Consider the following 27,818-nt stretch of genomic DNA (forward strand, 5'->3'; position numbering starts at 1 on the left):
TCCGCAGAGTAGGGAGGGGCTGCCAGTGCGCGCCACTTTTCGCCTATCCCGGCACTGCGCCAGCGCGGGGCGGCCCAGAGGCGGGGTCGCGTCGCTGCGCCTGCGCGGCGGGAAGCCAACGGGAAGATGTTTTGTCCCAGATCCACGTTTCGGTCTCCGCCAATACCCCTCCGGGTTAGGCCGGGGTCTGGGAGCTTGAAAAGAGTGGCTCTGGGTCGCGCGGCCCCGCCAGGGGGCGTGTCTGTGGGCGGCGCCTCCTTCCCCGCCCAGCGAAGCTCTCTGACCACCCCTCTTTTCTAGAGTTCTGCCTTGCTTCCCGGCGCGGTAGCAGTCCTCAGCCCACTCAGGATAATGGCGACAGCTGAGGGTGAGTAACAGGGTTCTGGGTCCTTAGCGGTCTTCCTGACCCCCAGGCCGTGAGCTCGCTGTGAGCTCGCGGCCACGGGCGGGCTGCGAAGCTCTGCCCGGCCTCCCTGCAGCCGCGCCTCTAGGCCGCCGTGCGGGCGCACACGTGGCCCAGGCGCTCCCGGGCCTCCCCGAACTTTACTGCCTCCGGGATGGGGAGAAGGAGCAAAGTAGAGGAGAACGAGAAATGACCAAGGGGTGGAAAGGCGCCTGGAAGCATTATTTATAATCAATAGCTGTTGCAAAATACAAGCAAATCAGTGTTGATTCGTCAAAACCTGAGTCTTGCTTTGTCCGTTAGGTTAATGACCTTTCTAAGATTAATAATCGAAACTTTTGAAAAACCTGTCTAGAGGCCAGACCCGGTGGCTCACGCCTGGAATCCCAGCACTTTGGGAGTCCGAGGCGGGCGGATCACCTGAGGTCAGGAGTACCAGACCAGCCTGGCCAACATGGCGAGACCCCGTCTCTTACTAAAAATACAAAAAAGTAGCCGGACGTGGTGGCGCGCGCCTGTAATCCCAGCTACTCTGGAGGCTGAGGTAGGAGAATCGCTAGAACCCGGAGGCGGAGGTTGCAGTGAGCCGAGATCGCGCTACTGCACTCCAGCCTGGGCGACAAAGCGAGACTCCGTCTCAAAAAAAAAGAACCTGTCTAGGGTGTGTGTGTGTAAGTAGTCTTTGATGCAATGGTGTGTGTGTTTAGTCTTTGATGCCATGGATGTGTGTGTGTGTGTGTGCACGCGCGCGTGTTGAAGTAGTCTTTGATGCCACGGCAGCTTGGGTGTGTGTGTGTGTGCGCGCGCGTGTTCAAGCAGTCTGTGATGTCATGGGTGTGTATGTGTGTGCGCGCGCGCGCGCATGTTGAAGTTGTCTGAGTCCATGATGGCTGGGGAGGGGGGTGTTTTTAAGTCGTCTTTGATGCCATGATGGCGTGCGTCCGTGTGTGTGTGTTCGTTCAAGTAGTCTTTGATGCCATGATGGCTTTGAAGAACTCCAAAACCTTTAGGCAAAAAAGTTACACTATCAGGAAAGATTGTTCTTGCTATTTATGCTGGAAAAAAACGTTGGTTTATTCCACACATCCAGTTGCTATATGTATAATGAGCCAAATTGCTTTTCTTGGCTGCTGGGTACATTCTTTTCCACATAGAAAGTAACTGTATTTAGATTTTAAAAAGATGTAGACTCAGGCCAGGCGCTGTGGCTCACGCCGGTAATCCCAGCATTTTGGGAGGCCGAGGCGGGCAGATCACGAGGTCAGGAGATCGAGACCATCCTGGCCAACATGGTGAAGCCTCGGCTCTACTAAAAATACAAAAATTAGCTGGACGTGGTGGCGTATGCCTGTAATCCTAGCTACTCGGGAGGCTGAGGCAGGAGAATCACTTACTTGAACAGGGGAGTCAGAGGTTGCAGTGAGCCAGGATCTCCCCGCTGCACTCCAGCCTGGCGACAGAAAGAGACTCCATCTCAAAACAAAACAAAACAAAAAAAACAACTGTAGACTCAGCAAAAAAGATTCAGATGATATGGAGTATCAACTCCCTAAACTCAAGGCAAGGACCAGAATTTTTCTTGAAATCATGGTACCTCTAAACTGGCAAATCTCTAAAATCTTTGCTCTTCCACTTCTTTCCATTTGTGTACCGTTGGCAGGTTGATTTTTCTTAAATGTCACTTTTATGATCTCTAAAATGTCACTTTTATGATCTCTAAAAGGCAAAGTGTTACAATGACATCTCTAGAGATGTTAAATCCAGTCCGTCCAGTCTGAAATTCCTTTTCATTCAAATCCTGAATACTGCTATCCTTTCTACCTCTTCAGCCTTAACTTTGACTTTTCTCTCCTGTGAATCCTTAGCTATGTTCCAGTCAGGTTAAATCACCAAAGTTTGTTTTTCATTATATACATTTTATTTATATTATTTTTCCCAGAACATTGCTGGCTAACGGAAATATAGTGTAAATTTGTCTTCTATGAGCCACATTTTAAAAACTTAAATAATAAAAAAACTGATGCAATGTTTATATATATATATATATATTTTTTTTTTTTTTTTTTTTTTTTTTTTTGAGACAGAGTCTGGCTCTGTCGCCCAGGCTGGAGTGCAGTGGCCGGATCTCAGCTCACTGCAAGCTCCGCCTCCCGGGTCTACGCCATTCTCCTGCCTCAGCCTCCCGAGTAGCTGGGACTACAGGCGCCCGCCACCTCACCCGGCTAGTTTTTTGTATTTTTTTTTTTTTTTTAGTAGAGACGGGGTTTCACCGTATTAGCCAGGCTGGTCTCGATCTCCTGACCTTGTGATCCGCCCGTCTCGGCCTCCCAAAGTGCTGGGATTACAGGCTTGAGCCACCGCGCCCGGCCATATATATATATTTTTATATATATATATATATATTTTTTTTTTTTTTGAGATGGAGTCTCGCTCTGTGTGGCCCAGGCTGGAGTACAGTGGCAAGATCTCAGCTCACTGCACCCTCCACTTCCCAGGTTCAAGTGATTCTCCTGCCTTGGCCCCCCAAGTAGCTGGAATTACAGGCACGCTCCACCACACCTGGCCAATTTTTTTTTTTTAATTTATTTTTTAGTAGAGACAGGGTTTTGCCATGTTGGCTAGGCTGGTCTCAAACTCCTGACCTCAAGTGATCCGCCTTTCTTGGCCTCCCAAAGTGCTGGGATTACAGGTGTGAGCCCATTTTAATATATTTTATTTAGCTCTATATACACAAAATACATTTCAACATGGAGGCAAGATGAAAAATTGTTTAGATATTTTGCAATTTTTTATAACAAATGCAGTGTATATTTTAACAAATCACATCTCAACTTGTATAGCCACATTTCTAGTGGCTGCCTTATTGGACAGCAGAGTCCTAGAATTTTCTTATCCTTTGTGTAAATTCTGTGCTTTCCCAGACTCTTAAATTTCAATTCCATGAATCATTTTTCAGTCCTCATCAATCTTTTCTGAATTCATCTGCAGATTTATAGCAATCATTTTGGCACTTGTGTATGTCACGTATCGTTGTTTCTTGTGTTGTTTCTACCTATTAATTGAAATTCCTTCCCTATTTAATGGCTAAGTAATACAGATTCAACTAAATTAAGGCGAGGGGCATTAGATACAAACTTTGCCCGGGCTTACTGCATATTAATACACATAAATGTTAATTTCTTTATCTGATCTGGGCATTGTGTTTTTTGTTTTGTTTTTTGTTTTTTTTTTTCTTGAGACAGTCTCCCTCTGTTGCCTAGGCTGGAGTGCAGTGGCGCCATCTCAGCTCACTGCAACCTCCACCTCTCAGGTTCAAGGATTCTCCTGCCTCAGCCTCCCGAGAAGCAAGGATTACAGGTGCACACCACCACATCCAGCTAATTTTTGTATTTTTAGTAGAGATGGGGTTTTACCATGTTGGTCAGCCTAGTCTTGAACTCCTGACCTCAAGTGATCCGCCCACCTCGGCCTCCCGAAGTGCTGGGATTACAGGCATGAGCCACTGTGTCCAGCCCACTGTTCTTTACTCTTCCCTCTCTTATCCTCCATGCTGAATTCTCAAAGCTACTATCTTAAATATCTTGCATCTTTGCCCACTACTCTTTCCTTAGACCAAGACATTTCTTCCCCCCACCTTTTTTTTTTTTTTTTTTTTTTTTTGGAGACAGGGTCTCACTCTATCACCCAGGCTTGAGTGAAATAGCACAAATCTTGGCCCACTGCAGCCTCGACCTCCCCAAGTAGCTGGGACTACAGGCACATACCACCATGCTGGGCTAATTTTTGTTTTTTTGGTAGAGATGGGGTTTTGCCATGTTGCCCGGGCTGGTCTTGAACTCCTGAGCTAAAGCAATCTGCCTGCCTGGGCTTTCTAAAGTGCTGAGATTACAGATGTGAACCACTGCACCTGGCCAGACGTTTCTTGTTCGAGTTACTGCAACAGCATCCTAACTGGTCTCCCAAGCTCTAGTTTTTGTTCACTCACCCCTTCCTCCCTTCATTATCCATACAGAAGCCATAATGATCTTTCCAAATACCGTTTTGCTTCATCACTTAAAATCCTTATAGCTCTTCTTGGGTTAAAGTCTAAACTCAATCAGTATGGCTTGTGAAACCAGAAGGATGTGTAACAAAATGGAAGGGAAATTTTCCAGGCCTAGGAGAGAAGAGATTGTCAGAAGCCCTAGGAGGAAGGTTGTGTAAGAATTAAAGATGTTGGAGTTCTAGAGAGGAAATAGACAAATAAGAATTTGGAGCAGTAAGCCAGGACTGTATCTTAAAGGGACTTTTAAACCATGTTAATGAGTCTAGACGTTACCTTAGGGAGAATAGGGATTCATCCTCTAGATTAGGTGCCCTACAATGGCAACTGTTAACTAAATTATACCTACTTTGTTTAATGGTTATCTCCACTAGCTGGTGATGTGGCCCCTGTCCAACTCTTAAGTCTTGTCTCCTGCCATTCTTTTCTACAACTTAGCTGCAGCCCCCACCCCGTCCCCTGCCCAACAGCAATGTACATATACCCAGACCTCCAGCTCCAACCAGACTGAAGTTCTGCAATCCACTTTGACCACCTTGTATTTATTCATCAACACTACCTACCCCTTTCTCTCCTTTGGCTAAATTTTGATCATTCTTCAGATCTCAACCTGTCACTTTCTTGTAGACTTCCTTTTCTAATGTTTAGACTAGTCCCATAGTCTGTATTTATTACATTCTGTTATTATGATGTCTTACTTAATATCAGCTCCCCTCAGACTCAGGTCTCTTGAGAGCAGGAATTATTATTTACTGGTATATCCCTTGGCACATGGATACATTAGGAAAATGTTGATACTGAGAGTGTTCTGGGAGCATGAGGGCTGATTTCTCTCTTTGGAAATTTTAAGTTCCTAAACATCTATTATCTTTACTCTTTCTCTAAATCATCCTTTTGTGTCTTGTGACCAGCATCAAAATTGGATTCCTTTGTGCTCACTTCCTCACAATTTCTTACAACTGTTAGTGAAGAGAAAGGATTAATGGGGACAGGGACAGGATTAAGAAATAGAGAGGGATGCTTCCAAATGTGCTAACTTCAGTGGGATGTCATGCCTCCTCTTGAATATTAACTTGAAATCAAGAAACCCATCTGGCTGAATGTTCCCATTTTGCCTGCAAAAAAGCAAATATCAGCAAAAATCGCATGTTTTTTCCTGCAAGCTAGTTTAGATACTATATTGTGAGTGTGTCTGTGAAAATACTAGTATAGTTACATTACTTGAAATGTGTCTTAATTAATTTTAATTCTAGTTCAGTTCCTAGAAGGTTAATAACGGCAGGTTAATAATGGAAAGAGCACAGGATTTGATGTCAGAGGAGTTAGGATTTTATCTACCTCTTATATTTCCTAACTGCATGACCCTCAACCCTTTTGATTTCTGCTTTACTAATTTCTACAATTATTTATGTAATTAAAATTCTTCACAAAATTGTGTGTATCAAATGTGATGATACAAGAAATACATTGTAGAGTATATGGTTTTATACAGATGATTTAATTTTTATTAATATTCCTTAATCACTGTATATTTACAGATTCATTGTTCTAGGTGATTTAGTCTTCAGCATTCAGGAAATTTCTTTCTGAATTTTGATCTATTTCCATTTTATTTCCACAGTACTGAACATTGGTAAAAAATTGTATGAAGGTAAAACAAAAGAAGTCTACGAATTGTTAGACAGCCCAGGAAAAGTCCTCCTGCAGTCCAAGGACCAGATTACAGCAGGAAATGCAGCTAGAAAGAATCACCTGGAAGGAAAAGCTGCAATCTCAAATAAAATCACGAGTTGTATTTTTCAGTTGTTACAGGAAGCAGGTAAGCAGCTCTCTTAAAGCTCTCTCTCACCTCTGGTAAGCATGTTGATGTCTTTCAAGTGAAGTTGGCATTAAGATGAACAACTTGTTTGCAGATGTTTCAAAAGCTAAGTGAATTTAAATCAAACCAAGAACTCTTAAACTTCACTCTTAACACCTTATTTGGTTTGGGATTATTAGTGTCATTGAATTAAAAGGAATCTTAACAAGTTTGCTGTAATCTTATATCTGGCACATGCACTCTCTATGCAGCTTACCTCTCCAAGGCCATCTTCACTTTAAGGAATTTGACTATGAAGGAAACCCATTTTAATGTTAAGCAGTTCTAACAGATGAACTGAAATTTACTCCCTGTAATTCTATACAAATGGTCTTTGTTCTGCCTCTGGGAGATAATACAGAATTTCAAATTCCTCTTCCACTTGAAAGCCCTGAAAAGTAGTTGAAGACAGCAACCAAACCTTCTCCTCCTGCCATTCCCCAAGTGAGAGATTTGAACTAAAACCCCAGAGCACTCTCCTGTTCAAAAACTGATTGAAGGCTCTATTTTCAATAGAGAAATAGATTCAAAAGACCACAGGAAGATCAGAACATTGTGTGGTGGGTATTTGAAGCAAAGGGAAGGAAATTAGGATAAAGGGGTTTTCTGGAGGGATTCAGTCAGTTGCTGGTTGGTCTGTAGTATATGAAATTTCAGCTAGGAAAAGATTTGAACTCTTTCCGCACAATGTAAATAGCCTCATTGCTTTGGATCATTCAACCTTTGAAGCCTTACCTATGAAATAAAAGCTTTTTCTTTCTCATGCTTGCCAGTTCTAATTTTATAATTTAATAACTTTCCTTTTAATTCCAATATTCCCAGTTGCCCTTTCATTTCTTAGAGTTTCTAGTAGCACTAATCTTTCTTAAATTCAAAAGGGAATTTAATGCTTTTGTTTTCAGTTAAGTTAGATGTAACTGCCTTACACAAAATAACAAGGTAATGTAATTTAAATACATTGTCAGTGCATTTCTGGAGTAGTTTTGTCTCTTCCAAAGTATCCTATTTCACAATTTTGGCTAATGTGAAAAAGATTTAATTGCAAACCTGGATTGTCATCTACATCATAAATCCCTCTATGCTGTGAAAGTAAGTATATTGCTATAAATTTAAAGGATCTTCCAGAGTTTCTAAGTCACAGAATCTAAGATTTTTATTTCAAGGTTTCTTGATTGGTAGCTTCCCAATGACTGAGGTAATTTCTAAAGAGAGCATCAAATTAATTTTAGGTTCCTTTTGCAATACAGATAAGTGTTCCATCTATTTATTTATTTTATTTATTTATTTATTTTGAATCAGAATCTTGCCTTGTTGCCCAGGCTAGAGTGCAGTGGCACAATCTTGGCTTACTGCAACCACTGTCTCCTGGGTTCAAGCGATTCTCATGCCTCAGCCTCCCAGGTAGCTGGGATTACAGTTATAGGTGCACGCCATCATATCCAGCTAATTTTTGTATTTTTAGTAGAGACAGGGTTTTGCCATGTTGGCCAGGCTGGTCTTGAACTGCTGGCCTTAGGTGATCCACCCGCCTTGGCCTCCCAAAGTGCTGGGATTACAGGTGTGAGCCACTGTACTCGGCCTGTTCCATCGATTTTTTTTTTGCTTCCCAAGTTTTAACTCTCTCCATTCACTTAAACATTTTTTAAAGTGCTTAACTCTTTAAAATGTTAGCAGTCAGAAGATTATTTTCTGTGTACCCTTGGTAGTTTCACATAGCTACAGGATTATATTAAGTAATGGAAGATAAAGCCTGACTTTTTATTTGCTTATTTAGTGTATTTTCTGAGTGTATTTACACTCATCCCATTATCCATTTCCAGAACTTTATAACAAGTAAATTAGAGTGACTCAGTTGTGTTATGTTTGTCCAGGACTTTCTCTGTTTTAACTCTGAGAGTCTTGTGCTCAGGGGAACAGGGAAGGCTACCTAAATGAAATACTCCAATAATTATCTTTAAACTACTTTATTTGGCACTTAACATAGCTAAAACTTAATTGGTTCACAGAAAATGTTGAAAGATATTTTCCAGGTTTTATGTCTAGTACTGTGAAACTAAGTAAACCTGAATTTTTTAAAATTTCTAAACAGACTAGTTTTAGGGTACATATTAGGAATTCCATTAAACCTTATGTAATTTTTACTTGCTTAGTCATATAAATGCCTCATCTAGTTGGCCATCAGTGGTCTATTTAAAACTGTTGTTTACAACCAGAGTTATGTTCCAAATTAAGGTAGAAAGTAGAGGGGAAAGAGCATTGGGATGAGAATCAGAAAATCAGGATTCTACTTTTCTCATTGTCACTCAGGAACAAACAGTAAAGGACTATATGAATAAGAAGTAATCTTTTTCCATGGAAATAGTATAACTGTGCCATAACTATGTTATACAATTTGTGGATTTGGTTTTATTACTTAAAAATTAAAATCTGGCCTTCTCAGTGATGATGAAATCTCAATTTCCTCGCAGAAATTCACTGTAATTACATAAAGTGTGATAATAGTATATGAAGAACCATACTACAGTTGCTAAACCGCAGATGGGAATCTGGACCGATCTAAAAGAGGGACGGCCACAGGGACATATGTATTAGCTAGAATTAGTATTCTAGCTTATATATGTTCATTGTCATTCAGAGTGTGTAAGTGACATAAACATTTTTTAGTAACTTGAATGAGAGTTTTGAGTTTTGTAGACAACTAAGATAAACAATGGGAATTTTTTCTCACCATGCACAGTCATGGAATTTGCTTTCATATTTAGCAGTATTAGAAGCCATCATTGTGTCATCTAAACTGAGTCTCTTTTAGAAACTTTTAGGGTTTTTTTGTGCAGAGGTGATTACCGTAGCTTCATTATGTGCTTTTGGTTCTCTTTGGTATCTTTATGGTAACAATAGAATTGGATACTACTATGTCCAGCTTGGTAGACAAATGAGCAAATATATGACTAATGATTAACAGACCTAAGAGAGAAGAGCTCTTGAAGCCAACGATGTAGTTACTACCCCAAGTTGAGAATTGATTAAAGTCACCTGTCTATCCATGAGCCTGATCATTCGTTAAAAGTTAAACAACAGCTTACATCTAATTTTTTTTTAAAAAAAAAAGGTTAAAATGACAATTTTACTTACCCCTTTTCATTTTTTCCTTAGAGTTTCTGTTCATGCAACATACCACAATTCTTTCCCTTTTTCATTTGAATCTTATGAGTCAGATTTAAAGGGAAGGCAGAGGAAATAGTGTAGGGTTTGGACAGTGTGTTTCAAGTCCAGGCTCCATTACCAAATGGCTACATGACCTAGTGTGTGAAATTACTTCTTTGAACCTCTGTTTTTTTCACTGTAAAATGTATAAATAATAATACCTACCTCAAGGCTGGGCGTGGTGGCTCACACCTGTAATCCCAGCACTTTGAGAGGCTGAGGTGGGTGGATCACGAGATCAGGAGTTCGAGACCAGCCTGACCAACATGATGAAACCCTGTCTCTACTAAAAATACAGAAATTAGCCAGGCGTGGTGGTGCATGCCTGTAATCCCAGCTACTCAGGAGGCTGAAGCAGGAGAATCTCTTGAACCCAGGAGCAGAGGTTGCAGTAAGCTGAGATCACACTGCTACACTCCAGCCTCGGTGACACTTTGTCTCAAAAAAAAAAAAAAAAAAACCTACCTCAAAATTTTATGCACAGTTAAATGAAACAACATATACAAAACACTTAGCACAGTGGAGGGTTTCCATAAATAGAAGCTCCCTTCATGTATGGATACACATATAACAGCAAAGATCCCCAATTATTTCCTGATAATAAAAGTTAGACTAGAGGATTAAGTTAGGATTGGAAATAGTAATGCAGGCTGAAAATGAGCATTATCTCAAACCCATGTAGGTTTCCAGGAGTTATTTTAATTCATGTTAATGCTGTAGCATTACTTTGTACTGTGATGTAATAACACTTCCCAGAGAGGCAATATGGCAAAGTGGTTAAGTGGGTGGCTCCTAGAGACAGGGTAGGTTGGAAATCCTGCTTTACCTAATACTAGCTGACATTACTGCTGTGTGTTAGTGTCCTTACCTGTTTTGTTGGATTGATCTTAATAGTATCTTATCAAATGTTTGGAGAATTAAACAAAAAAGATGTATTTAAAATGATTAGAACAATATCTGCCATCAAATAGGCTCCTGATTTTTTTTTTAAAGAAAATTGTTATAAATACATAAAATTTACCAGTTTGACCATTTTTAAGTGTCCAATTCAGTGGCATTATGTGCATTCACAATGTTGTACACTCATCCCATTATCCACTTCCAGAACTTTTTCATCATCCCAAACAAACTGTGTAGCATTAAACAATAACTATTCCTTCCACTCCTCAGCCCTTGGTAACTTCCATTCTCTTTCTGTCTGAATTTCCCTATTCTAGTTACCTCATGTAAGTCAAATCACAAGTATTTGTCCTTTTGCATTTTGTGTTTTTCATTTAGCCTAGTGTTTTTAAGCTTCATCTGTATTATATAGCATGGATGTATCACGAATTTTCATTCCTTTTTATGGCTGAACAATACATTGTATGTATAGTCATGTGCTGCTTACTGTTTGAGTCAACAACTGACTGCATCTACATTAAATAAAAAAAAAATTACACTTATTTTTGATAGAGGTTCTTTGTTTCTTGTAAAGGGTAGAGTTTTATTGTGCCTCAGATCTACCTTTTTACATATTATTTCAATACCTTTTTTAACTTTGGTTATCAATATGTAGGTATTAAAACTGCCTTCACCAGAAAATGTGGGGAGACAGCTTTCATTGCACCCCAGTGTGAAATGATTCCAATTGAATGGGTTTGCAGAAGAATAGCAACTGGTTCTTTTCTCAAAAGAAATCCTGGTGTCAAGGAAGGATATAAGTTTTACCCACCTAAAGTGGAGTTGTTTTTCAAGGTAATTATCTTATGCCTCTATTTTATGTCTTACTGTAACACGGCAATAAATTTATAATTAGAAACTCTAAAGGTTTAAATATTCAAGCAAAGTTTTTGATATTTTGATATTGCAAGTGTCATCCCAAAATTTGTCTTATCTAGTTGCCAATATCAATAATGTACACTTCCATTAGCAATGATAGATCAAATTTTATAAAGAAAGCATCTGAAAATCTTACCTTTGAACCAAGATGACTAATAGGAGGACAAGAAAACTAACAGTTAATTTTTTAAAAATTTAGTTGAAATCTTTTTATATTCTAATACAGGAAAACTATACTAACAATGTCTCTTGTAAGTAAAAATATATAAATAAAGGTTGTAAGAATCAGTGGTTATGAATTTTTATAGGCTTTACTGCTTTAACCATCTTCATTTATGCTGTTAAGCATAGATCTGCTTGGGAAGCAATATCAGTGTTGCTTTTTAATCAGTAAGTTATATAACTTGTGCATTATGATTATATAGATGAAGAATTTATAAAGATATTGTCATATAAAGTTGGGACACAGCTTAGAATAAAATGAAATTATTTCATTTTTTTCACTTACCTCTTTGAGGTCTCTTGAATTATCAAATAATGTCCCTAAAAAATTATAGTCCTGTATAAATTCTAATAAAAAGTGAGGTCAGGAAGTTACGAGAACTGTAGTTTTAGAAAGATTTGATTGATTAAAATGTGCTTTGACCTTCCTGTCATGTCTGATGACTGTTACTAAGGAAAAGCAAAAATCACAAACTTAAATTCTGTTTATAGAGGTTAAATTCTTTGAAATACTTTGTGACCTAGAATAAGTTACTCACCTAAATACTTTGAATTTTAAAGTGCTATTGAGAGTAGACAAATTAAGAGTAATAGTTTTTTCTGCTTGCAGGAGCTAACTAGGAAAAAAAGAACAAAGGAGTAATAATTGCTTTGAATTAAGGAGTATCGTAAATAAAAAATTTCTTTAGATGTCTCATTTTGTTGCCTAGGCTGCTCTTGAACTCCTAGGCTCAAGCAATCCTTCTGCCTCAGCCTCCTAAATTACTAGGACTACAGTGTGAGCCACTGCACCTGGCTCAAAATTTCTTTCTTTTCTTTTCTTTTTTTTTTTTTTTTGAGACAGAATCTCCCTCTGTGCCTAGGCTAGAGTGCAGTGGCGCCCTCTCAGCTCACTGCAACCTCTGCCTCCCGGGTTTAAATGATTCTCCTGCCTTAGCCTCCTGAGTAGCTGGGATTACGGTGTGCACCACCACACCCAGCTAATTTTTTGTATTTTTAGTAGACAGGGTTTCACCATGTTGGCCGGCCTGGTCTCGAACTCCTGACCTTGTGATCCGCCCACCTCAGCCCCCGCAAAGCACTGGGATTACAGGCGTGAGCTACCATGCCCAGCCGTGGCTGAAAATTTCTAAGGAGTTCATGCTCAAGGTGAAAAGGATGTTGGTTTTTCTGAAAAGTTTAAAAATTTTAGATTTAAGTTAATTGTACTACTATACTTTATTCACAGGATGATGCCAATAATGACCCACAGTGGTCTGAGGAACAGCTGATTGCTGCAAAACTTTGCTTCGCTGGACTTGTTATAGGCCAAACTGAAGTGGATATCATGAGTCATGCTACACAGGCTATATTTGAAATACTGGAGAAATCCTGGTTGCCCCAGAATTGTACACTGGTTGATATGAAGGTACAGATAAAACAATGGGATTTGAAAGTAAAGGTTAGAGTTGAGAGATGCTTTCATAGAATAGTTTTTGAAAACTTTGTTGACATGCTGTTTCCAGATTGAATTCGGTGTTGATGTAACCACCAAAGAAATTGTTCTTGCTGATGTTATTGACAATGATTCCTGGAGACTCTGGCCATCAGGAGATCGAAGCCAACAGAAAGACAAACAGGTAGATAATGCGTCAGGTTTTTTATCCTTTTTGAGGTCAAGCTGAGATAGAGGAGAAAGGAGAGATGAGGGGAAAAAGCAAATTATTGTTCCTAATGATAGGAACCTGTTTTGTTGATTGCTGTTTATTTTTAAAGAAAAATATCTCCAGTATCTTAATATAAGAATAATAGGAATAATACTTTACATTTATAAAGCAAATTTCTCATCTGTTACCTTAATAACCTTCTCACAACAATAACAGCAAGTACTATCTTTGGCTAAATGAAAACTAAGGGTCTTAAGAGAATGGGTATCTTCACAATTACTAGAGTCGGGCAGATCACTCTATCCCAAGTCTCCTGGATATTACCAGGCACCATTTCTGCTCCTATAAAAAACAGTAGACACTTCGCAAAAGAAGACATCTATGTAGCCAACAAACATGAAAAAAAGCTCATCATTAGTGATCATTAGAGAAATGCAAACCTAAACCTCAATGAGATACCATCTCACACAAGTCAGAATGGCTGCTATTAAAAAGTCAGGAAACAACAGATGCTGGAGAGGCTGTGAAGAAATAGGAACACTTCTACACTGTTGGTGGGAATGCAAATTAGTTCAGCCATTGTGGAAGACAGTGCGGTGATTCCTCAAGGATCTAGAATCAGAAATACCATTTGACCCAGCAATCCCATTACTGGGTATACACCCAAAGGAATATAACTCATTCTACTGTAAAGACACGTGCACAGGAGCAGCACTATTTATAATAGCAAAGACATGGAACCAACCTAAATGCCCATCAGTGATAGACTGGATAAAGAAAATGTGGTACATGCACACCATGCAATACTATGCAGCCATAAAAAAGAATGAGATTGGCCAGGCGCGGTGGCTCACCCCGGTAATCCCAGCACTCTGGGAGGCCAAGGTGGGTGGATCACAGGGTCAGGAGTTCAAGACCATCCTGCCTGGCCAAGATGGTGAAACCTTGTCTCTAAAAATAAAATAAAATAAAATAAGCCGGGCATGGTGGTGGGCGCCTGTAATCCCAGCTACTCGGAAGGCTGAGGCAGAGAATTGTTTCAACCCAGGGGGCAGAGGTTGCAGTGAGCCAAGATCGTGCCACTGCGCTCCAGCCTGGTTGATAGAGTGAACCTCTGTCTCAAAAAAAAAAAAAAAAAGAAAAAGAAAAGAATGAGATCATGTCCTTTGCAGGGAAATGGATGAAGCTAGAAGCCATCATCCTCAGCAAACTAACACAGGAACGGAAAACGAAACACCACATATTCACGCTCATAAGTGGGAGTTGAACACTGAAAACACATGGACACAGGGAGGGGAACAACACACACCGGAGCCTCTTGCAGGATGGGGAACAACGGGAGGGAGAGCATTAGGACAAATACCTAACAGATATGGGGCTTAAAACCTAGATGACAGCTTGATGGTGCAGCAAACTATCATGGCACATGTATACCTATGTAACAAACCTGCACATTCTGCACATGTATTTAAAATAAAAAATAACCAAATTAGAGCAAGACCCTTTCTATACCTAATATATAAAAATTCTCAAGGCAGTTAATTGTAGTTGCTACTACAGAAAACACTTAACCTTAAGAGAAAATAAAAGTATACTTTACTATGGAACTTTCTGTAGTTTAATTCAGGAAGTGAAAAGATGCATTTTCAGAAGTATCCCTTGCTATACAAGCTCTTCATAATCCCTCCCCAAAACTCAGAAACCAGATAGTTTCAGGTAGCAAGACATACTTGTTTTCTAAACTTTCTATCTTATTTTCTAGTCTTATCGGGACCTCAAAGAAGTAACTCCTGAAGGGCTCCAAATGGTAAAGAAAAACTTTGAGTGGGTTGCAGAGAGAGTAGAGGTAAACCTTCTATAGTGAAACTGTACTGTATTATGTATTATGTGTTTTTCTTCTAAGAAAATCTTGTTTCAAAAGAAAAAAATGGGAGAGTATAGTGCTTTTCTCTTCAGTGACTTTGTTTTATTTAGTTTTTTTTGGAGACACAGTCTCGCCCTGTCACCCAGGCTGGAGTGCAGTGGCATGATCTCGGCTCACTGCAAGCTCCGCCTCCCAGGTTCATGCCATTCTCCTGGCTCAGCCTCCTGAGTAGCTGGGACTACAGGCGCCCGCCACCACGCCCAGCTAATTTTTTGTATTTTTAGTAGAGATGGGGTTTCACCATGTTAGCCAGGATGGTCTTGATCTCCTGACCTCGTGATTCGCCCGCCTCAGCCTCCGAAAGTGCTGGGATTACAGGCGTGAGCCACCGCGCCCGGCTTTGCAGTGACTTTGAAAGTGAGGAACACTTTTAGGAAATGTATCAGCTGGACAATCCTTACTAGTATACTGGAACTCCCTGCTGTTAAGCTGGCCAATACACACCTCCCAGATCCTGTTGGGGAAATCTGAAATCTGTCTCCTCCCTACCCCGCAGGAGAAACCTTATATTTCCTACTCACCTCCACAGCTACTCAGAGTTCTATTAGCATGGGATGGATGGAACTCTGTGTGGCTTTAAATGTTACTTTAAGTTTTATGGTATTACTCTAATTCTGGGAGTTGAATGGGGTTTGTGATTATGCAAGGGTCACAATCACATTTGAGAACATTATTCTCATAGGAATATACATATTTTGAGTTCCAAGCAATTAACTTACAAAGACTTAAAACATGACTTCTGATTTGGCTAATCAGAAGTATGCCTTGGCCTCCCAAAATGCTGGGATTACAGGCGTGAGCCATCACTGCTGGCCACTAGGCTTTCTTAATACTCACCTCCAAAGAGCTTAAGGTACTCTAGGAGCTTAGAAAAGAAAAGCATCCCTTAAACAAAGTGCACTGAAGGTCTTAGGATGAAATATTTTGTATTATAATTTCCTGAATATTAATTAAAAGATTTTGAGTATCTTTACTGTTAAATATAATTTGTCTCATAAAAATTGAATTTTTTAAGTCTTAATGATGAAGACCACTTTCCTTTATATATTGAGATTATTTTAAAAAATAAATGCTGTCTTTTTGTTCTGTTTGTCTCTGTCTTAAATTTGATCTGTTAAGAAAGAAAATATTGTGCCCAGATGTAATTTCACTACAAACTCTAGCTCATTTATTCATTTTTGTTTTTATGTTCTTTTCATATCCATGTATTTTTTCTTCAGTTGCTTTTGAAATCAGAAAGTCAGTGCAGGGTTGTAGTGTTGATGGGCTCTACTTCTGATCTTGGTCACTGTGAAAAAATCAAGAAGGCCTGTGGAAATTTTGGCATTCCATGTGAACTTCGAGTAACATCTGCGCATAAAGGACCAGATGAAACCCTGAGGATTAAAGCTGAGTATGAAGGTAAACCACAAGTAATATGGACATTTCAGGTATTTCTGATTTTGCTAAAAGAAATTACACACTTAGACTAATAATGCTGAAAAAGAGCTTTGTCACTTTTCTAAGGGAAAAACACATGATATACTAGGCTTTCTTTTTTTCTTTTTTTTTTTTGAGACGGCATCTCGCTTTGTCGCCCAAGCTGGAGTTGCAGTGGCGCCATCTCAGCTCACTGCAAGCTCCACCTCCCAGGTTCACGCCATTCTCCTGCCTCAGCCTCCTGAGTAGCTGGGACTACACCTCCTGAGTAGCTGGTCCGCCACCACGCCCGGCTAATTTTTTGTATTTTTAATAGAGACGGGGTTTCAAGGCCAGGATGGTCTTGATCTCCTGACCTCATGATCCACCCACCTTGGCCTCCCTAAGTGCTGGGATTACAGGCATGAGCCATCACGGCCGGCTACTAGGCTTTCTTTCTTAATGCTCACCTCCAAAGAGCTTAAGGTACTCTAGGAGCTTAGAAAAGAAAGGAGCAGGGAGAAAGAATTAAAAATGCAAGTATGAAAAGAAAACAAAGACTAGAATAATGAGAACCTCTGCCATCCTTACCTGGTAAGAAGGCCCTGGAGCATTGCTTCTAATAACGCTCCAATAGAAAATAGGCCCCCACAGTTACAGGAGGTGGGAGGTTGAAACAGCAGGTTCTCCTGCGAATCTTTAATTGCCACCCTTTCCTGGGAGGCAGTCAGATAGGAAATTAAGGAACAGTTTCAGAATACAGTACATAAAAAATAATGGTATAGCAGTGATCTAAAATAGTGGAGTCCTGGGTTTACAACCAAATGTTTCTCAACGGGAAAAAAAAGTTGATTATTTCATCTACAGGTCGTTGCTATGGAAGTGTAGTTACTAATTTGGGAAGAGTGGGAGGTTGGGGGAACTCAGACTCCTTTGACAGCTAATGAATTCTAGAACTCTTTTCAGAAAATTGCAAATACATATAATTTTGGATTCTAGGTTAGAAATCTCTGCTTTAGGAAACAAGCAAGGATAATTTATAAATTTATCAAAGAATGAATTGCTTAAGAGATTATGTTAAAAAATATATCAAAGGGCCTTAAAAATTTGGGGACACTATATTAATTAAACTTTCCTTCAACTCTTGCTTCAGGACGTGTCCCTAAACCCCTGGTCTATATTAACTGGTCTCCCTGCACCGGTTGACGGACCACCCAGTCAGGAAAGACACCTGTTCAGATGGTGTCATTCTTCACTTTGGCCAGCCTACGCAGCAATAGAAGAGGCCTGTGAGCTATTCCCTAACACCCTGCTATCCCTTTTATAATGTAGATCTCAAAAACAGCCAAACCTATTCCAGCTACTTTATTACTTGACTTATAGTAAGTGGCAGAGTAACCTTATATCTTGAATATATGTGTAATAATAGTGTCTTTTATGTTTTTTCAGAGAAGACTATTCAAGGACCTCAAGTCATTAAAACATATAGGCCTTAAACCCCCCCCCCCCCCAAAAAAAAAACCCTGTCTTTAAATCTCTTTTGAATGTTTAGCATAACTATAAACTTGTTATTTCCCTAGGGGATGGCATTCCTACTGTATTTGTGGCAGTGGCAGGCAGAAGTAATGGTTTGGGACCAGTGATGTCTGGGAACACTGCATATCCAGTTATCAGCTGTCCTCCCCTCACACCGGACTGGGGAGCTCAGGATGTGTGGTCTTCTCTTCGACTGCCCAGTGGTAAGATACATTGAATTTTTAAAAACTGTTCATTACAAGCATTTAACAGATACACAACAGTAGACAGAATAGCATAATAAAATCTCATGTACCCATGACGTAGCTTCAGCAATTAACATCTTGTGTCTACAGCCATCTCCTGCTGGATTATTTTAAAGCAGAACTTAGACGTTATAGTAATTTATACTTAATTATACATTTAAGTAATACGGGCTCTAGTTTTTAAATCATAATCATGATGTTGTTACAGAACAAAAGGGGCCCACTTCTGATGCATTAGAAACCGGTACTATCTAAGCCACCAGGTTTTTGAGAAAGAAAGGCTTCCTCTTTCAAGTTGACCAATAAGGACACATGAGTCCAGCTCAAATCTGTCCCCCTGTGCTGGCTTTATGGCAGTAATCTTACTAGAAAAGGTTTAGGGGATAGATTCTGGGATTAGTAGGTGATTGGTGGAAGGAAAGGGGAGGTCTAGAAAGTCCTTGGGCATGTGCAGTTATCTCTTCGTGTTATTTCATGGATCGTGTGTGTAAATTTGGGGGAGTTAGAATGAAATGTGGTGGACATTGGGCCTGTGACATCAGTCAGCTGGTTCTGTGCAGACTCTAGTTGGCCATATTGTTTAATCTACCATTCTGCAAACTCAAGAATTTCTGTTAGTTGTTGGTGTCTTTTAATTCCTGGGGACACAGTTTCAATACCATATTCACACCACAGAAAGAGTAGTGGTAATTTCTTAAGATACAATTTTTAGTTGGTGTCCAAGTTTTCTAATTGTCTCATCTGTTTGTTCAGATCCACCGCAGTCCTTATATTGCATTTAGTTGATAACCTCTTAATTTTTTTAATACATAACAATTCATCCTCCCTTCTTCCCTTTCATTTTTTCGATAGAATTTTCTACGTTTTGGATTTGGCTTCTTACATTTCTAGGTGGTGGTAAACATGCTCTTCCATTCCCTATATTTTCTATAAACTGATGGTGAGATCTGTAATAAAATCAAGTTTGGATATTTTTTTCCCAAGAATTCATGGTATTGAGTTTTTTTTAAAGTAAATGTGATCATGTTACTTCTGTAGAGAGAATAAAATTTTATTCTTAAATATTGGGGATAAGGCTGGGTGCAGTGGCTCATGCCTGTCATCCCAGCACTTTGGGAGGCTGGGTCTCTTGAGGTCAGGAGTTCAACACTTGCCTGGCCAATATGGTGAAACCCCATCTCTACTAAAAATACAAAAATTACCTGGGCATGGTGGTGAGCACCTGTAATCCCAGCTACTCAGAGGTTGAGGTAGGAGAATCACTTGAACCTGGGAGGCGGAGGTGAGTCAAGATTGCACCACTGGACTCCAAACTGGGCAACAGAGTGAGACTCCGTCTCAAAATAAAAAATTGGGGATAAAAGATAATAACATAAGGAAGTCCCCTTTTGGCTGATGGAACTGGATCACGTGTTGTGGTTTGTTCATCATAGACCAAGATATGATCTGACATTCTGCAGTTTATGAGGGTCAATATTATTTCAGTAGGAGCAGATTTGCTTTATTACTGAAATCCCTAACTTTTGTCATAGATGTATATATCCAGTCTTGATACATGTCAAGTATACTAAGTCCTTGAGCCCTCCAACCTGGTCCAGTGGACTGGCTTTTCTCTAGGCATCCTGTATTGCTGTTGTCTTAGGATCCCCCTTTACCATCATTTTAGAGACCCATTTTGCCTTTCTCTAGGCTTGGATCTCCCATGTTTTCACCTTACTTGGTTTATTTTTATTTTGTTGGAGTACGTTCTTGAACTTAAGGGCAAAAGAATACAAAAGGTAAATTTTGATACCTTGTATATCTGAAATGTTTATATTGAAGCCCTATACTTATTATCAAATTTGAATCCTATGCTGATAATCATTTTGCCTTGGAATTTTGGGAGCATTATTATTCCACTGTCTCCAAGCATCCATAGTTGAGGACTCCATTGCTTTTCCACCAGTCTGATTCTAGGTTTCTCAGGAATTTTCTCTCTGGAAACTTTCAGGATCTTTTGTCTGTTTTCATTGTTCTTAAATTTTACACAGATGTGACGTGCTGAGTCTGTTTGCATTATGGACTTTCGGTGGGCTCTTTTAATCTGAAATTCTAATTTCTCAGTCCCCATTTTCCTTGAATTATTTAATTTTCTTACCCCTCCATATTCTCTCTTCTCTCATTTTTGAATTTATTCAAATTTGGGCTTCCCTTGATTTCTATTGTACTTGTTTGTCTTGTTGCTATACTCTCTGGAATATTTCCTCAATTTTACATTCCAGCCCTTGCGTTGAGTTTTTCTTTCTTTTTTCCTCCTTGAGATGGAGTCAGGCTCTGTTGCCCAGGCTGGAGTGCAATGGCACAATCTCGGCTTTACTGCAGCCTCTGTCTCCCAGGTTCAAGCAGTTCTGGTGCCTCAACCTCCCAAGTACCTGGGATTATAGGTGTGCACCACCACGCCCGGCTGATTTTTGTATTTTTAGCGGAGACATGGTTTCACCATGTTGGCCAGGCTGGTCTTGAACTCTTAACCTCAGGTGATCTGCCTGCCCTGGCCTCCCAAAGTGCTGAAGTTACAGGCGTGAGCCACTGTACCCGGCCTTCATTTTGGATACAGGTGTTTTTGTTTTTGTTTTTTGACACAGGATCTTGCTCTGTTGCCCAGGTGGGAGCGCAGTGGCATGATCATATCTCACTGGACCCTTAAATTCCTAGGCTCGTGTGATCCGCCCACCTCAGCCTCCCAAGTAGCTACGACTACAGGCCCACACCATCACACCTGGCTAATTTTTTTACTTTTTGTAGAGATGGGCACTTCGTATGTTGCCCAGGCTTGTCCTGAACTCCTGGGCTCAAGCAATCTTCCCACCTCAGCCTCCCAAAGTATTGGAATTGGATAGGAACCACTGTCTCTGGTTTTTTTTACACGAAGTTTTCGTATTTCTTTTGGTTTTTGTTTTCTGGGCTTTTGTTGTTGTTGTCGTTTGTGTTTGTGTGTTTTTAAATTTCCAAGAGCTCTTTTTTGTTATCTGGAGAAGATGATTATAGTCTGTTGCATATAGTTACTTTCTTCAGCTGTCTGGTAATCCTTGGCTGTTTGCTTTTTTAAGAGTGGAGTACTGGCCGGGCGCGGTGGCTCAAGCCTGTAATCCCAGCACTTTGGGAGGCCGAGACGGGCGGATCACGAGGTCAGGAGATCGAGACCATCCTGGCTAACAGAGTGTAACCCCGTCTCTACTAAAAATACAAAAACTTAGCCGGGCGAGGTGGCAGGCGCCTGTAGTCCCAGCTACTCGGGAGGCTGAGGCAGGAGAATGGCGTGAACCCGGGAGGCGGAGCTTGCAGTGAGCTGAGATCCGGCCACTGCACTCCAGCCTGGGTGACAGAGCGAGACTCCGTCTCAAAAAAAAAAAAAAAAAAAAAAGAGTGGAGTACTATAAAAAACCAATTGGAAACTTCAAACGGGTGGTGTGTGTCAAAATTGGGCTTCACTGTGGGGTGTATCTGGTAGTGATTGTTCTTCAAATAACTCCTCACATTAATGTCTAGGTATTTTCTTAAGCGTTGACCAGAATTACTCAGAGAACAAAAGTGTCTGGTGTCCCCTGGTTCAAAGACACCTAGACTGTGAAGTCTGTTTTACCTTCAGAAAAATTAAAGGTCTGGCATGGTGGCTCATGCCTATAATCCCAACACTTTGGGAGGCAGAGATTGGTGGATTGCCTGAGCTCAGCCTAGGCAACCTGGCAACACCCCGTCTCTACCATAAATACAAAAATTAGTTAGGCATGGTAGCACACTCCTGTCGTCCCAGCTACTTGGGAAGCCAAGGTGGGAGGATCACTGGGGCCTGGGGAGTTGAGGCAGTAGTGAGCCGTGATGGCACCACTACACTCCGGATGACAGAGCGAGACCCTGTCTCAGAAAAAAATAATGTTTAAAAAGAAAAAAAATTGCTACAGTGCTTTAAAGAGGCAGTTACTCGGGTAGATGGAGTGGAGAAGGAGATATGAGGGCCTAGCTGCTTCTTAGACTTCGAATCAGTCATCTTATTAGTCCCTATTCCCTTCCAAAGGTATCTAGTGCCACTAATTTAGTCAGTCAACCTTTCGGGAAGTTCTGTAATGTCAATCATGTTGCTTCTTATCTTTCCCTCCTTTCAGTTTAGGATTAAGTTTTCTTTCTTTTTCTTTTTTCTTTTCTTTTTTTTTTTTTTTAAGACGGAGTTTTGCTCTTGTTGCCCAGGCTGGAGTGCAATGGCGCAATCTCAGCTCACTGCAACCTCTGCCTCCCAGGTTCAAGCGATTCTCCTGCCTCAGCCTCCCAAGTAGCTGAGATCACAGGCATGCACCACCACGCCCAGCTAATTTTGATTACATTTTCTTGGTCTGCTAAGTTAGCTACTACTCTATTTGCCTTTCAATTGCCAAAATGTTACTGCTGTTATCTGGCCTTGTGTGTTCATGCCTATTTCCTTTATTCCCTTTGCTGTTTTTATAGGCTCTGAGAATTAAATTTTGTGCCTAAGCTATCTTTAACAAGATGTGACTATACAAATGTCTCAAGCTAAAAATCGGCAGCTACAAATAAAGCTGTAACCAAATTTATGCCAGAATTGTATAGATATCCATGGAGCTTACAAAAGGGGAGCATGATGAGCAAAAAATTGGCAATTTTTATAGTAGTGCCGTTTCAGGAGTGACAGATAATCTGTACATAATGATCACTAGAATCTTTTGAGGAGTAGTTTTACAGTAACCTGTGTAAAATCCTGAAGACTGCCCATATTTCTCATCTCTGATGTCATGCTCACTAGATAACTTTTTTTTTTTTATTTTACAATTTAAGCTATTCTTTTACCAGAAAGGGTGTCCTAGGCAGGAGACACAGGTTATTTCAACTATTAGAGTGGAGCACTCTACCCAGTGTGCTAACAATAATAGTTGACATTCTTGGAGCACATATTGTGTACCAGGCAATGCTCTAAGCACTTTATATTATTAACTCATTGAAGTGTCACATCAGGTAGCTACTAGTTACAATTCCCTTCTCACAGAAGAGGAGAATAAATTAACATGAAGTAACTTGACCAATACCACACAGTAATGGGTGGAGCTCCATAAAATAATGTGTTAATACAAATTAGTAAATTGGCCTTGTGATTTGTATTTGACTCTGTTCTTGTTGTGGAAAATGGTAGTCAAAGAGCCTGATGAATTCCAAGAATACTGGGAAAATGGAGCTTTTGGATACAGTCCCTGCTAGCAAACACTAGACATAATAGTACCACCTCAAGACACTCTGCCTGAGCAGACATGTGGCCCCTAGGATGTTACTTTCTTATTCTGCTGTCTTGGATCTTATTACTATTTATTTATAACTTGACATTTCCTAAAATTATTCTGTGGATTTGATTTTTTTTACTGCTTAAAAATGTTAAAATAGTTCAAATGTAGACAGAAAGATTGGTTAGAAAATTATCAAAACAACATAGCTCAAGTTTGTCTAAGAACAGGTACTTCTGGCCACTTACCTTGACCCTTATTTTACTTCAGTTGCTCTTCGCCAGGGATTGAAAGGGATAGTGTATGTGAACAGAACTTTCAAAAAGGTAAGTTTCTTTGTAAGTGAATTCTGTAAGAAGGGTGATAGATGATATATATAAAATGTCTCTTCATGGCAGGTAATACTGACTGCTTTTCCTCTTATAATCACTTTACCACTCCGGTATTAAAGACAGTTCTTCTAGAGATTCTACTTTAGATTAGAATAATGCAGTAGCTTTTTATTTTCTGTGGCAGGACTGCTCTGAGTATAAAATTTTTTGTGAGGTTGTATTTTCATTATTTATTGAGCTCAATTTTCTGTCTTTTCATTTCTGAACCAATAGGTCTTGGCTGTTCAACCATACTTTCTCCAGAAGGATCAGCTCAATTTGCTGCTCAGATATTTGGATTAAACAACCATTTGGTATGGAGCAAACTGCGAGCAAGCATTTTGAACACATGGATTTCCTTGAAGCAGGCTGACAAGAAAATCAGAGAATGCCATTGAATTTTTTAGGGGAAAAACTACAAAGTTCTAATTTAGCTGAAGGAAAATCAAGCAAAATGAAAAGGTAATTTTAAATTAGAGAACACAAAATGTATTAGTGAATAAATGCTTTTCTAGATCCATATTAATAAATATGAACACCTAACCTCTCCTTTCTTAGGTTAGACACCAAGATATTTCAGCCAGCCTTTATCATTCCTCTTATTTTATCCTTTTTTCCTTAAGTATTGGTGGTCACTACTATTGAGTTTCTTCCTTAACACTGATTGAATAATCTTAACTCCCTCAGCTAAAACTGGCATTACTGACTCCCAGCTATGTTTTTCCAGACTTGTATTTTCTTTTTTTTTCTCGAGACAGGTTCTTACTGTTGCCCAGGCTGGAGTGCAGTGGCGTGATCTCAGTTCACTGCTGCCTTCCCTCCTGGGCTCAAGCAGTTCTCCCACCTCAGCCTCTCGAGTAACAGAGATTATAATCTTGCAGCTCCATGCCGAGCTAATTCTATTTTTTGTAGAGATGGGGTCTCACTATGTCACCCAGGTTGGTCTCAAACTCCTGGACCCAAGTAATTCTCCTACCTCAGCCTCCCAAAATGCTAGGGTTACAGGCATGAGCCACTGTGCCTGGCTAGACTTATACTTTCAACTGTCCATTTCTCCCTGTACCTCCCATGGGCACTCATAAAAAACAGAATGCTCCCAACTTTATTCATCTTCCAAGCCTGAAACTCTTGGTATGCTCACTGCTGCCAAGTCAGAAGCTTGATTTCATCATTGATGTTTTTTTCACATTTCACATCTCACTCATCAAGTCATGATGGTGTTAATTTCTAATTAACCCTTGAAATTGCCGTCTTCTCATCCTCCGTACAAAAGCCTCAAGTGAGGGTCAAATTCAACATTATCCTGATCTAGACAGTCCCCATTCTCAATCCACCCTTTTCCAAGTTGATTGCCCAAGGACTTCTAACATAATAAACTCTTTAACTCTTTTGCACCACAGACTTCTTTGGAAATATATATGCTGTTGACCCTCTCTGTAGAAAACTGCACACATAAAACTTACCAACAGATGTCATTGGTTCTTGGGTTCTCCTGAAGCCTATCCATGGTTTATAGATTAAGAATTGACGAGGTAGCTGGGCGCAGTGGCTCACACCTATGATCACAGCACTTTGGGAGGCTGAAGCAAGCAGATCACTTGAGGTCAGGAGTTTGAGACCAGCCTGGCCAACATGGTGAAACCCTGTCTCTATTAAAAATACAAAAATTAGCCAGCCGTGATGGCGGGCACCTGTAATCTCAGCTACTCGGGAAGCTGAAGCATGAGAATTGCTTGAACCCGGGAGGCGGAGGTTGCAGTGAGCCTAGATCACGCCACTGCACTCCAACCTGGGCAACAGAGCGAGACTCCGTCTCAAAAGGGAAAAAAAAAATTGCTGATGTGACCCATGAAGGGAAGTCATTTTCTTCGTAATTTCTGGACTGCCACACATAGGTATCTTTAGTTCTTCGAAGGCCCACATTTTTATCATTTAAGACCTATTTGTTACTAAGTAGAGCTTTATCTTCAATGTCTCCATGAAACCTTCTGTAACCACAGTGACTACAAGTAGTTCTTTCTCTATTGAATTGTAGGTCCAGAATAGAAGATGTCATTGTATACTTTACTTCCCTCACACTGTGTTACACTCTGATGTGCTATGCTTAGCTATCTGCCAGAGATTAGTAAATTATAAAACTCATGTGTACTACTTAAGTTTGTATCTTATGCTAGTTTATAAGAACAATTAAAAGGACTTAGAAGATTAACTTTGGTTTCATGGTCTCTGAAGTCACTGGCTGCTATTTCAGCTTGTTTACCCTTACCTAGCATTAAGACTGCATCTACTTCTGTGCAGTATATGAAAATTTTTAAACATTCATTTAGACTGGTAGATAGGACAGACCATTATAAATTGTCATTATCAATTTTTTTCCCTTTTTTTTTTTTTTTTTTAAGAGCCAAGTTCTCACTGTCTCCCAGGCTGGAGTACAGTGGCATGATTATAGCTCCCTGCAGCCTTGAACTCCTGGACTCAAGCTGCAGCCTCTTGAGTAGCTGGGTGCATGTGCCACCATGCCCAATTATGAATTTCATCATTAGTTTCTTAGTGGAGTCGACATGTCCTCAGTTGTAAGTTCATCAGTGCTAAATAGTTGAAGGTATTTCTACTGTTTTGTAAAAGTAACTTAAGCCTACCTGGTCTGCTATCTTTTGAGTATACTTTCCACGGACTTGTAGGTAAACATAAATAAAAAGAGAAAAATTATCCCAATAATACAGTTTTTAACCTTTTATCATAAAGACATGCTTAGAATTGCTGTTAAGCTTTCTGAGATTTAACCACTGAAACTAACTAAAAGACAAAACACTTAGGTAAAGCTTCATTCAGTATCCACTCACCCAATAATGGTTTGATTCTAGGGCCTAGGAAAGTAGGACTGAACAAAGCCCTCACCCACATGGAATTTATGTTTTAGAGGGGAAAACAAACCATAAAAAGATAAACAGTATAAAATCAGGAAAGGATAAATGCATATGAAGAATCAAAATGAGGACAGTGATGGGGATAAGAGGGTAAAGTTTTTGAGGAAAGCAGAGCAATGATGTAAAAGCAAGACACACAGAGATAGGGAAATAGCTTTCCATACTAAGGGAACGGGAAATAAAGTTGAGTTTTGCCTTGCGGACCTCCAAACATGAGAATTGCTGGAGCTCTGTGAACAAGGATGAGAGTGGAAGACAATATAAGAAAAGGCTAGATCACTTAGGGCCTATAGGCCACACTGAAGTGTGACAGGAAAACTACTCAGTTTGAGCACAGGCCTGACATACTTTTGTGCCTCAATTTCATGAAGTGTGAAAATCGGACTAATACCACCTCATAAAGTTGTGAGAATTACATGAGTCAATATATGTAAGGCCCATCATGGCATACAAATGTGTTATGTAATATCTGTTGGGCAGACTGAAGAACAGTATGAGTGGAATTCATTCACCATAAAAATTGGAATTCTCTGGGCATGGTAGCTCATGCCTGTAATCCCAGCACTTTGAGAGGCCGAGGCAGGCGGATCACCTGAGAGATCAGGAGGTCGAGACCAGCCTGACCAACATGGGGAAACCCATCTCTACTAAAAAATAACAAAAACTAGCCGGGCATGGTGGCGCATTCGTGTAATCCCAGCTACTCAGGAGGCTGAGGCAGGAGAATCATTTGAACCTGGGAGGCAGAGGTTGTGGTGAGCAGAGATTGTGCCATTGCACTTCAGCCTGGGCAACAAGAGCAAAACTCTGTTTCAAAAAAAAAAAAGAAAAGAAAAGAAAGAAAATTACCTGGAATTCAATATTGCCATCAGCTGATTTAATTTCTAAAAATATGAAGAAAGGGGCAGTGTAATGTGCCACGGAGCATCCAGAAACTGCCATTTCAGCCCAGCCAACCTT

General features: G+C 40.1%; 1 protein-coding gene and 1 long non-coding RNA gene across 3 annotated transcripts in view; one reads left to right on the forward strand and one right to left on the reverse strand.

Moving 5' to 3' along the window:
• PAICS (phosphoribosylaminoimidazole carboxylase and phosphoribosylaminoimidazolesuccinocarboxamide synthase) lies at nt 1–26,140 on the forward strand. Of its 2 annotated transcripts, XR_647044.1 has the most exons (10): nt 1–367; nt 6,067–6,264; nt 11,063–11,241; nt 12,776–12,955; nt 13,053–13,166; nt 14,956–15,039; nt 16,338–16,518; nt 18,096–18,254; nt 24,166–24,393; nt 25,967–26,140. XR_647044.1 is itself a non-coding variant. In XM_009207033.3 (9 exons), the coding sequence occupies exons 1-9, from the start codon at nt 352–354 to the stop codon at nt 24,327–24,329; spliced, it is 1,275 nt and encodes a 424-aa protein (XP_009205297.1). In that variant the 5' UTR covers nt 1–351; the 3' UTR covers nt 24,330–26,140. The 2 variants fall into 2 exon arrangements, 1 of the variants encoding a protein (XP_009205297.1); XM_009207033.3 differs by having other exon boundaries at nt 24,166–26,140.
• LOC116274173 overlaps nt 12,747–27,818 on the reverse strand; it is an 89,123-nt gene continuing 74,051 nt past the window's right edge. Inside the window, exon 6 of the long non-coding RNA XR_004182766.1 lies at nt 12,747–13,207. This is a non-coding gene — a long non-coding RNA (uncharacterized LOC116274173). The remainder of the gene's footprint in view (nt 13,208–27,818) is intronic.

Source organism: Papio anubis, chromosome 3 (genome assembly GCF_008728515.1).
Source record: "Papio anubis isolate 15944 chromosome 3, Panubis1.0, whole genome shotgun sequence".
NCBI lineage: Eukaryota > Metazoa > Chordata > Mammalia > Primates > Cercopithecidae > Papio > Papio anubis.

Excerpts from the sequence above, each read along its gene's own strand:
- PAICS (XM_009207033.3), top strand. Across the intron at positions 12,956-13,052 it reads GTACACTGGTTGATATGAAG|ATTGAATTCGGTGTTGATGT; the intron begins GTACAGATAAAA and ends TGCTGTTTCCAG. Across the intron at positions 15,040-16,337 it reads GGGTTGCAGAGAGAGTAGAG|TTGCTTTTGAAATCAGAAAG; the intron begins GTAAACCTTCTA and ends TTTTTTCTTCAG.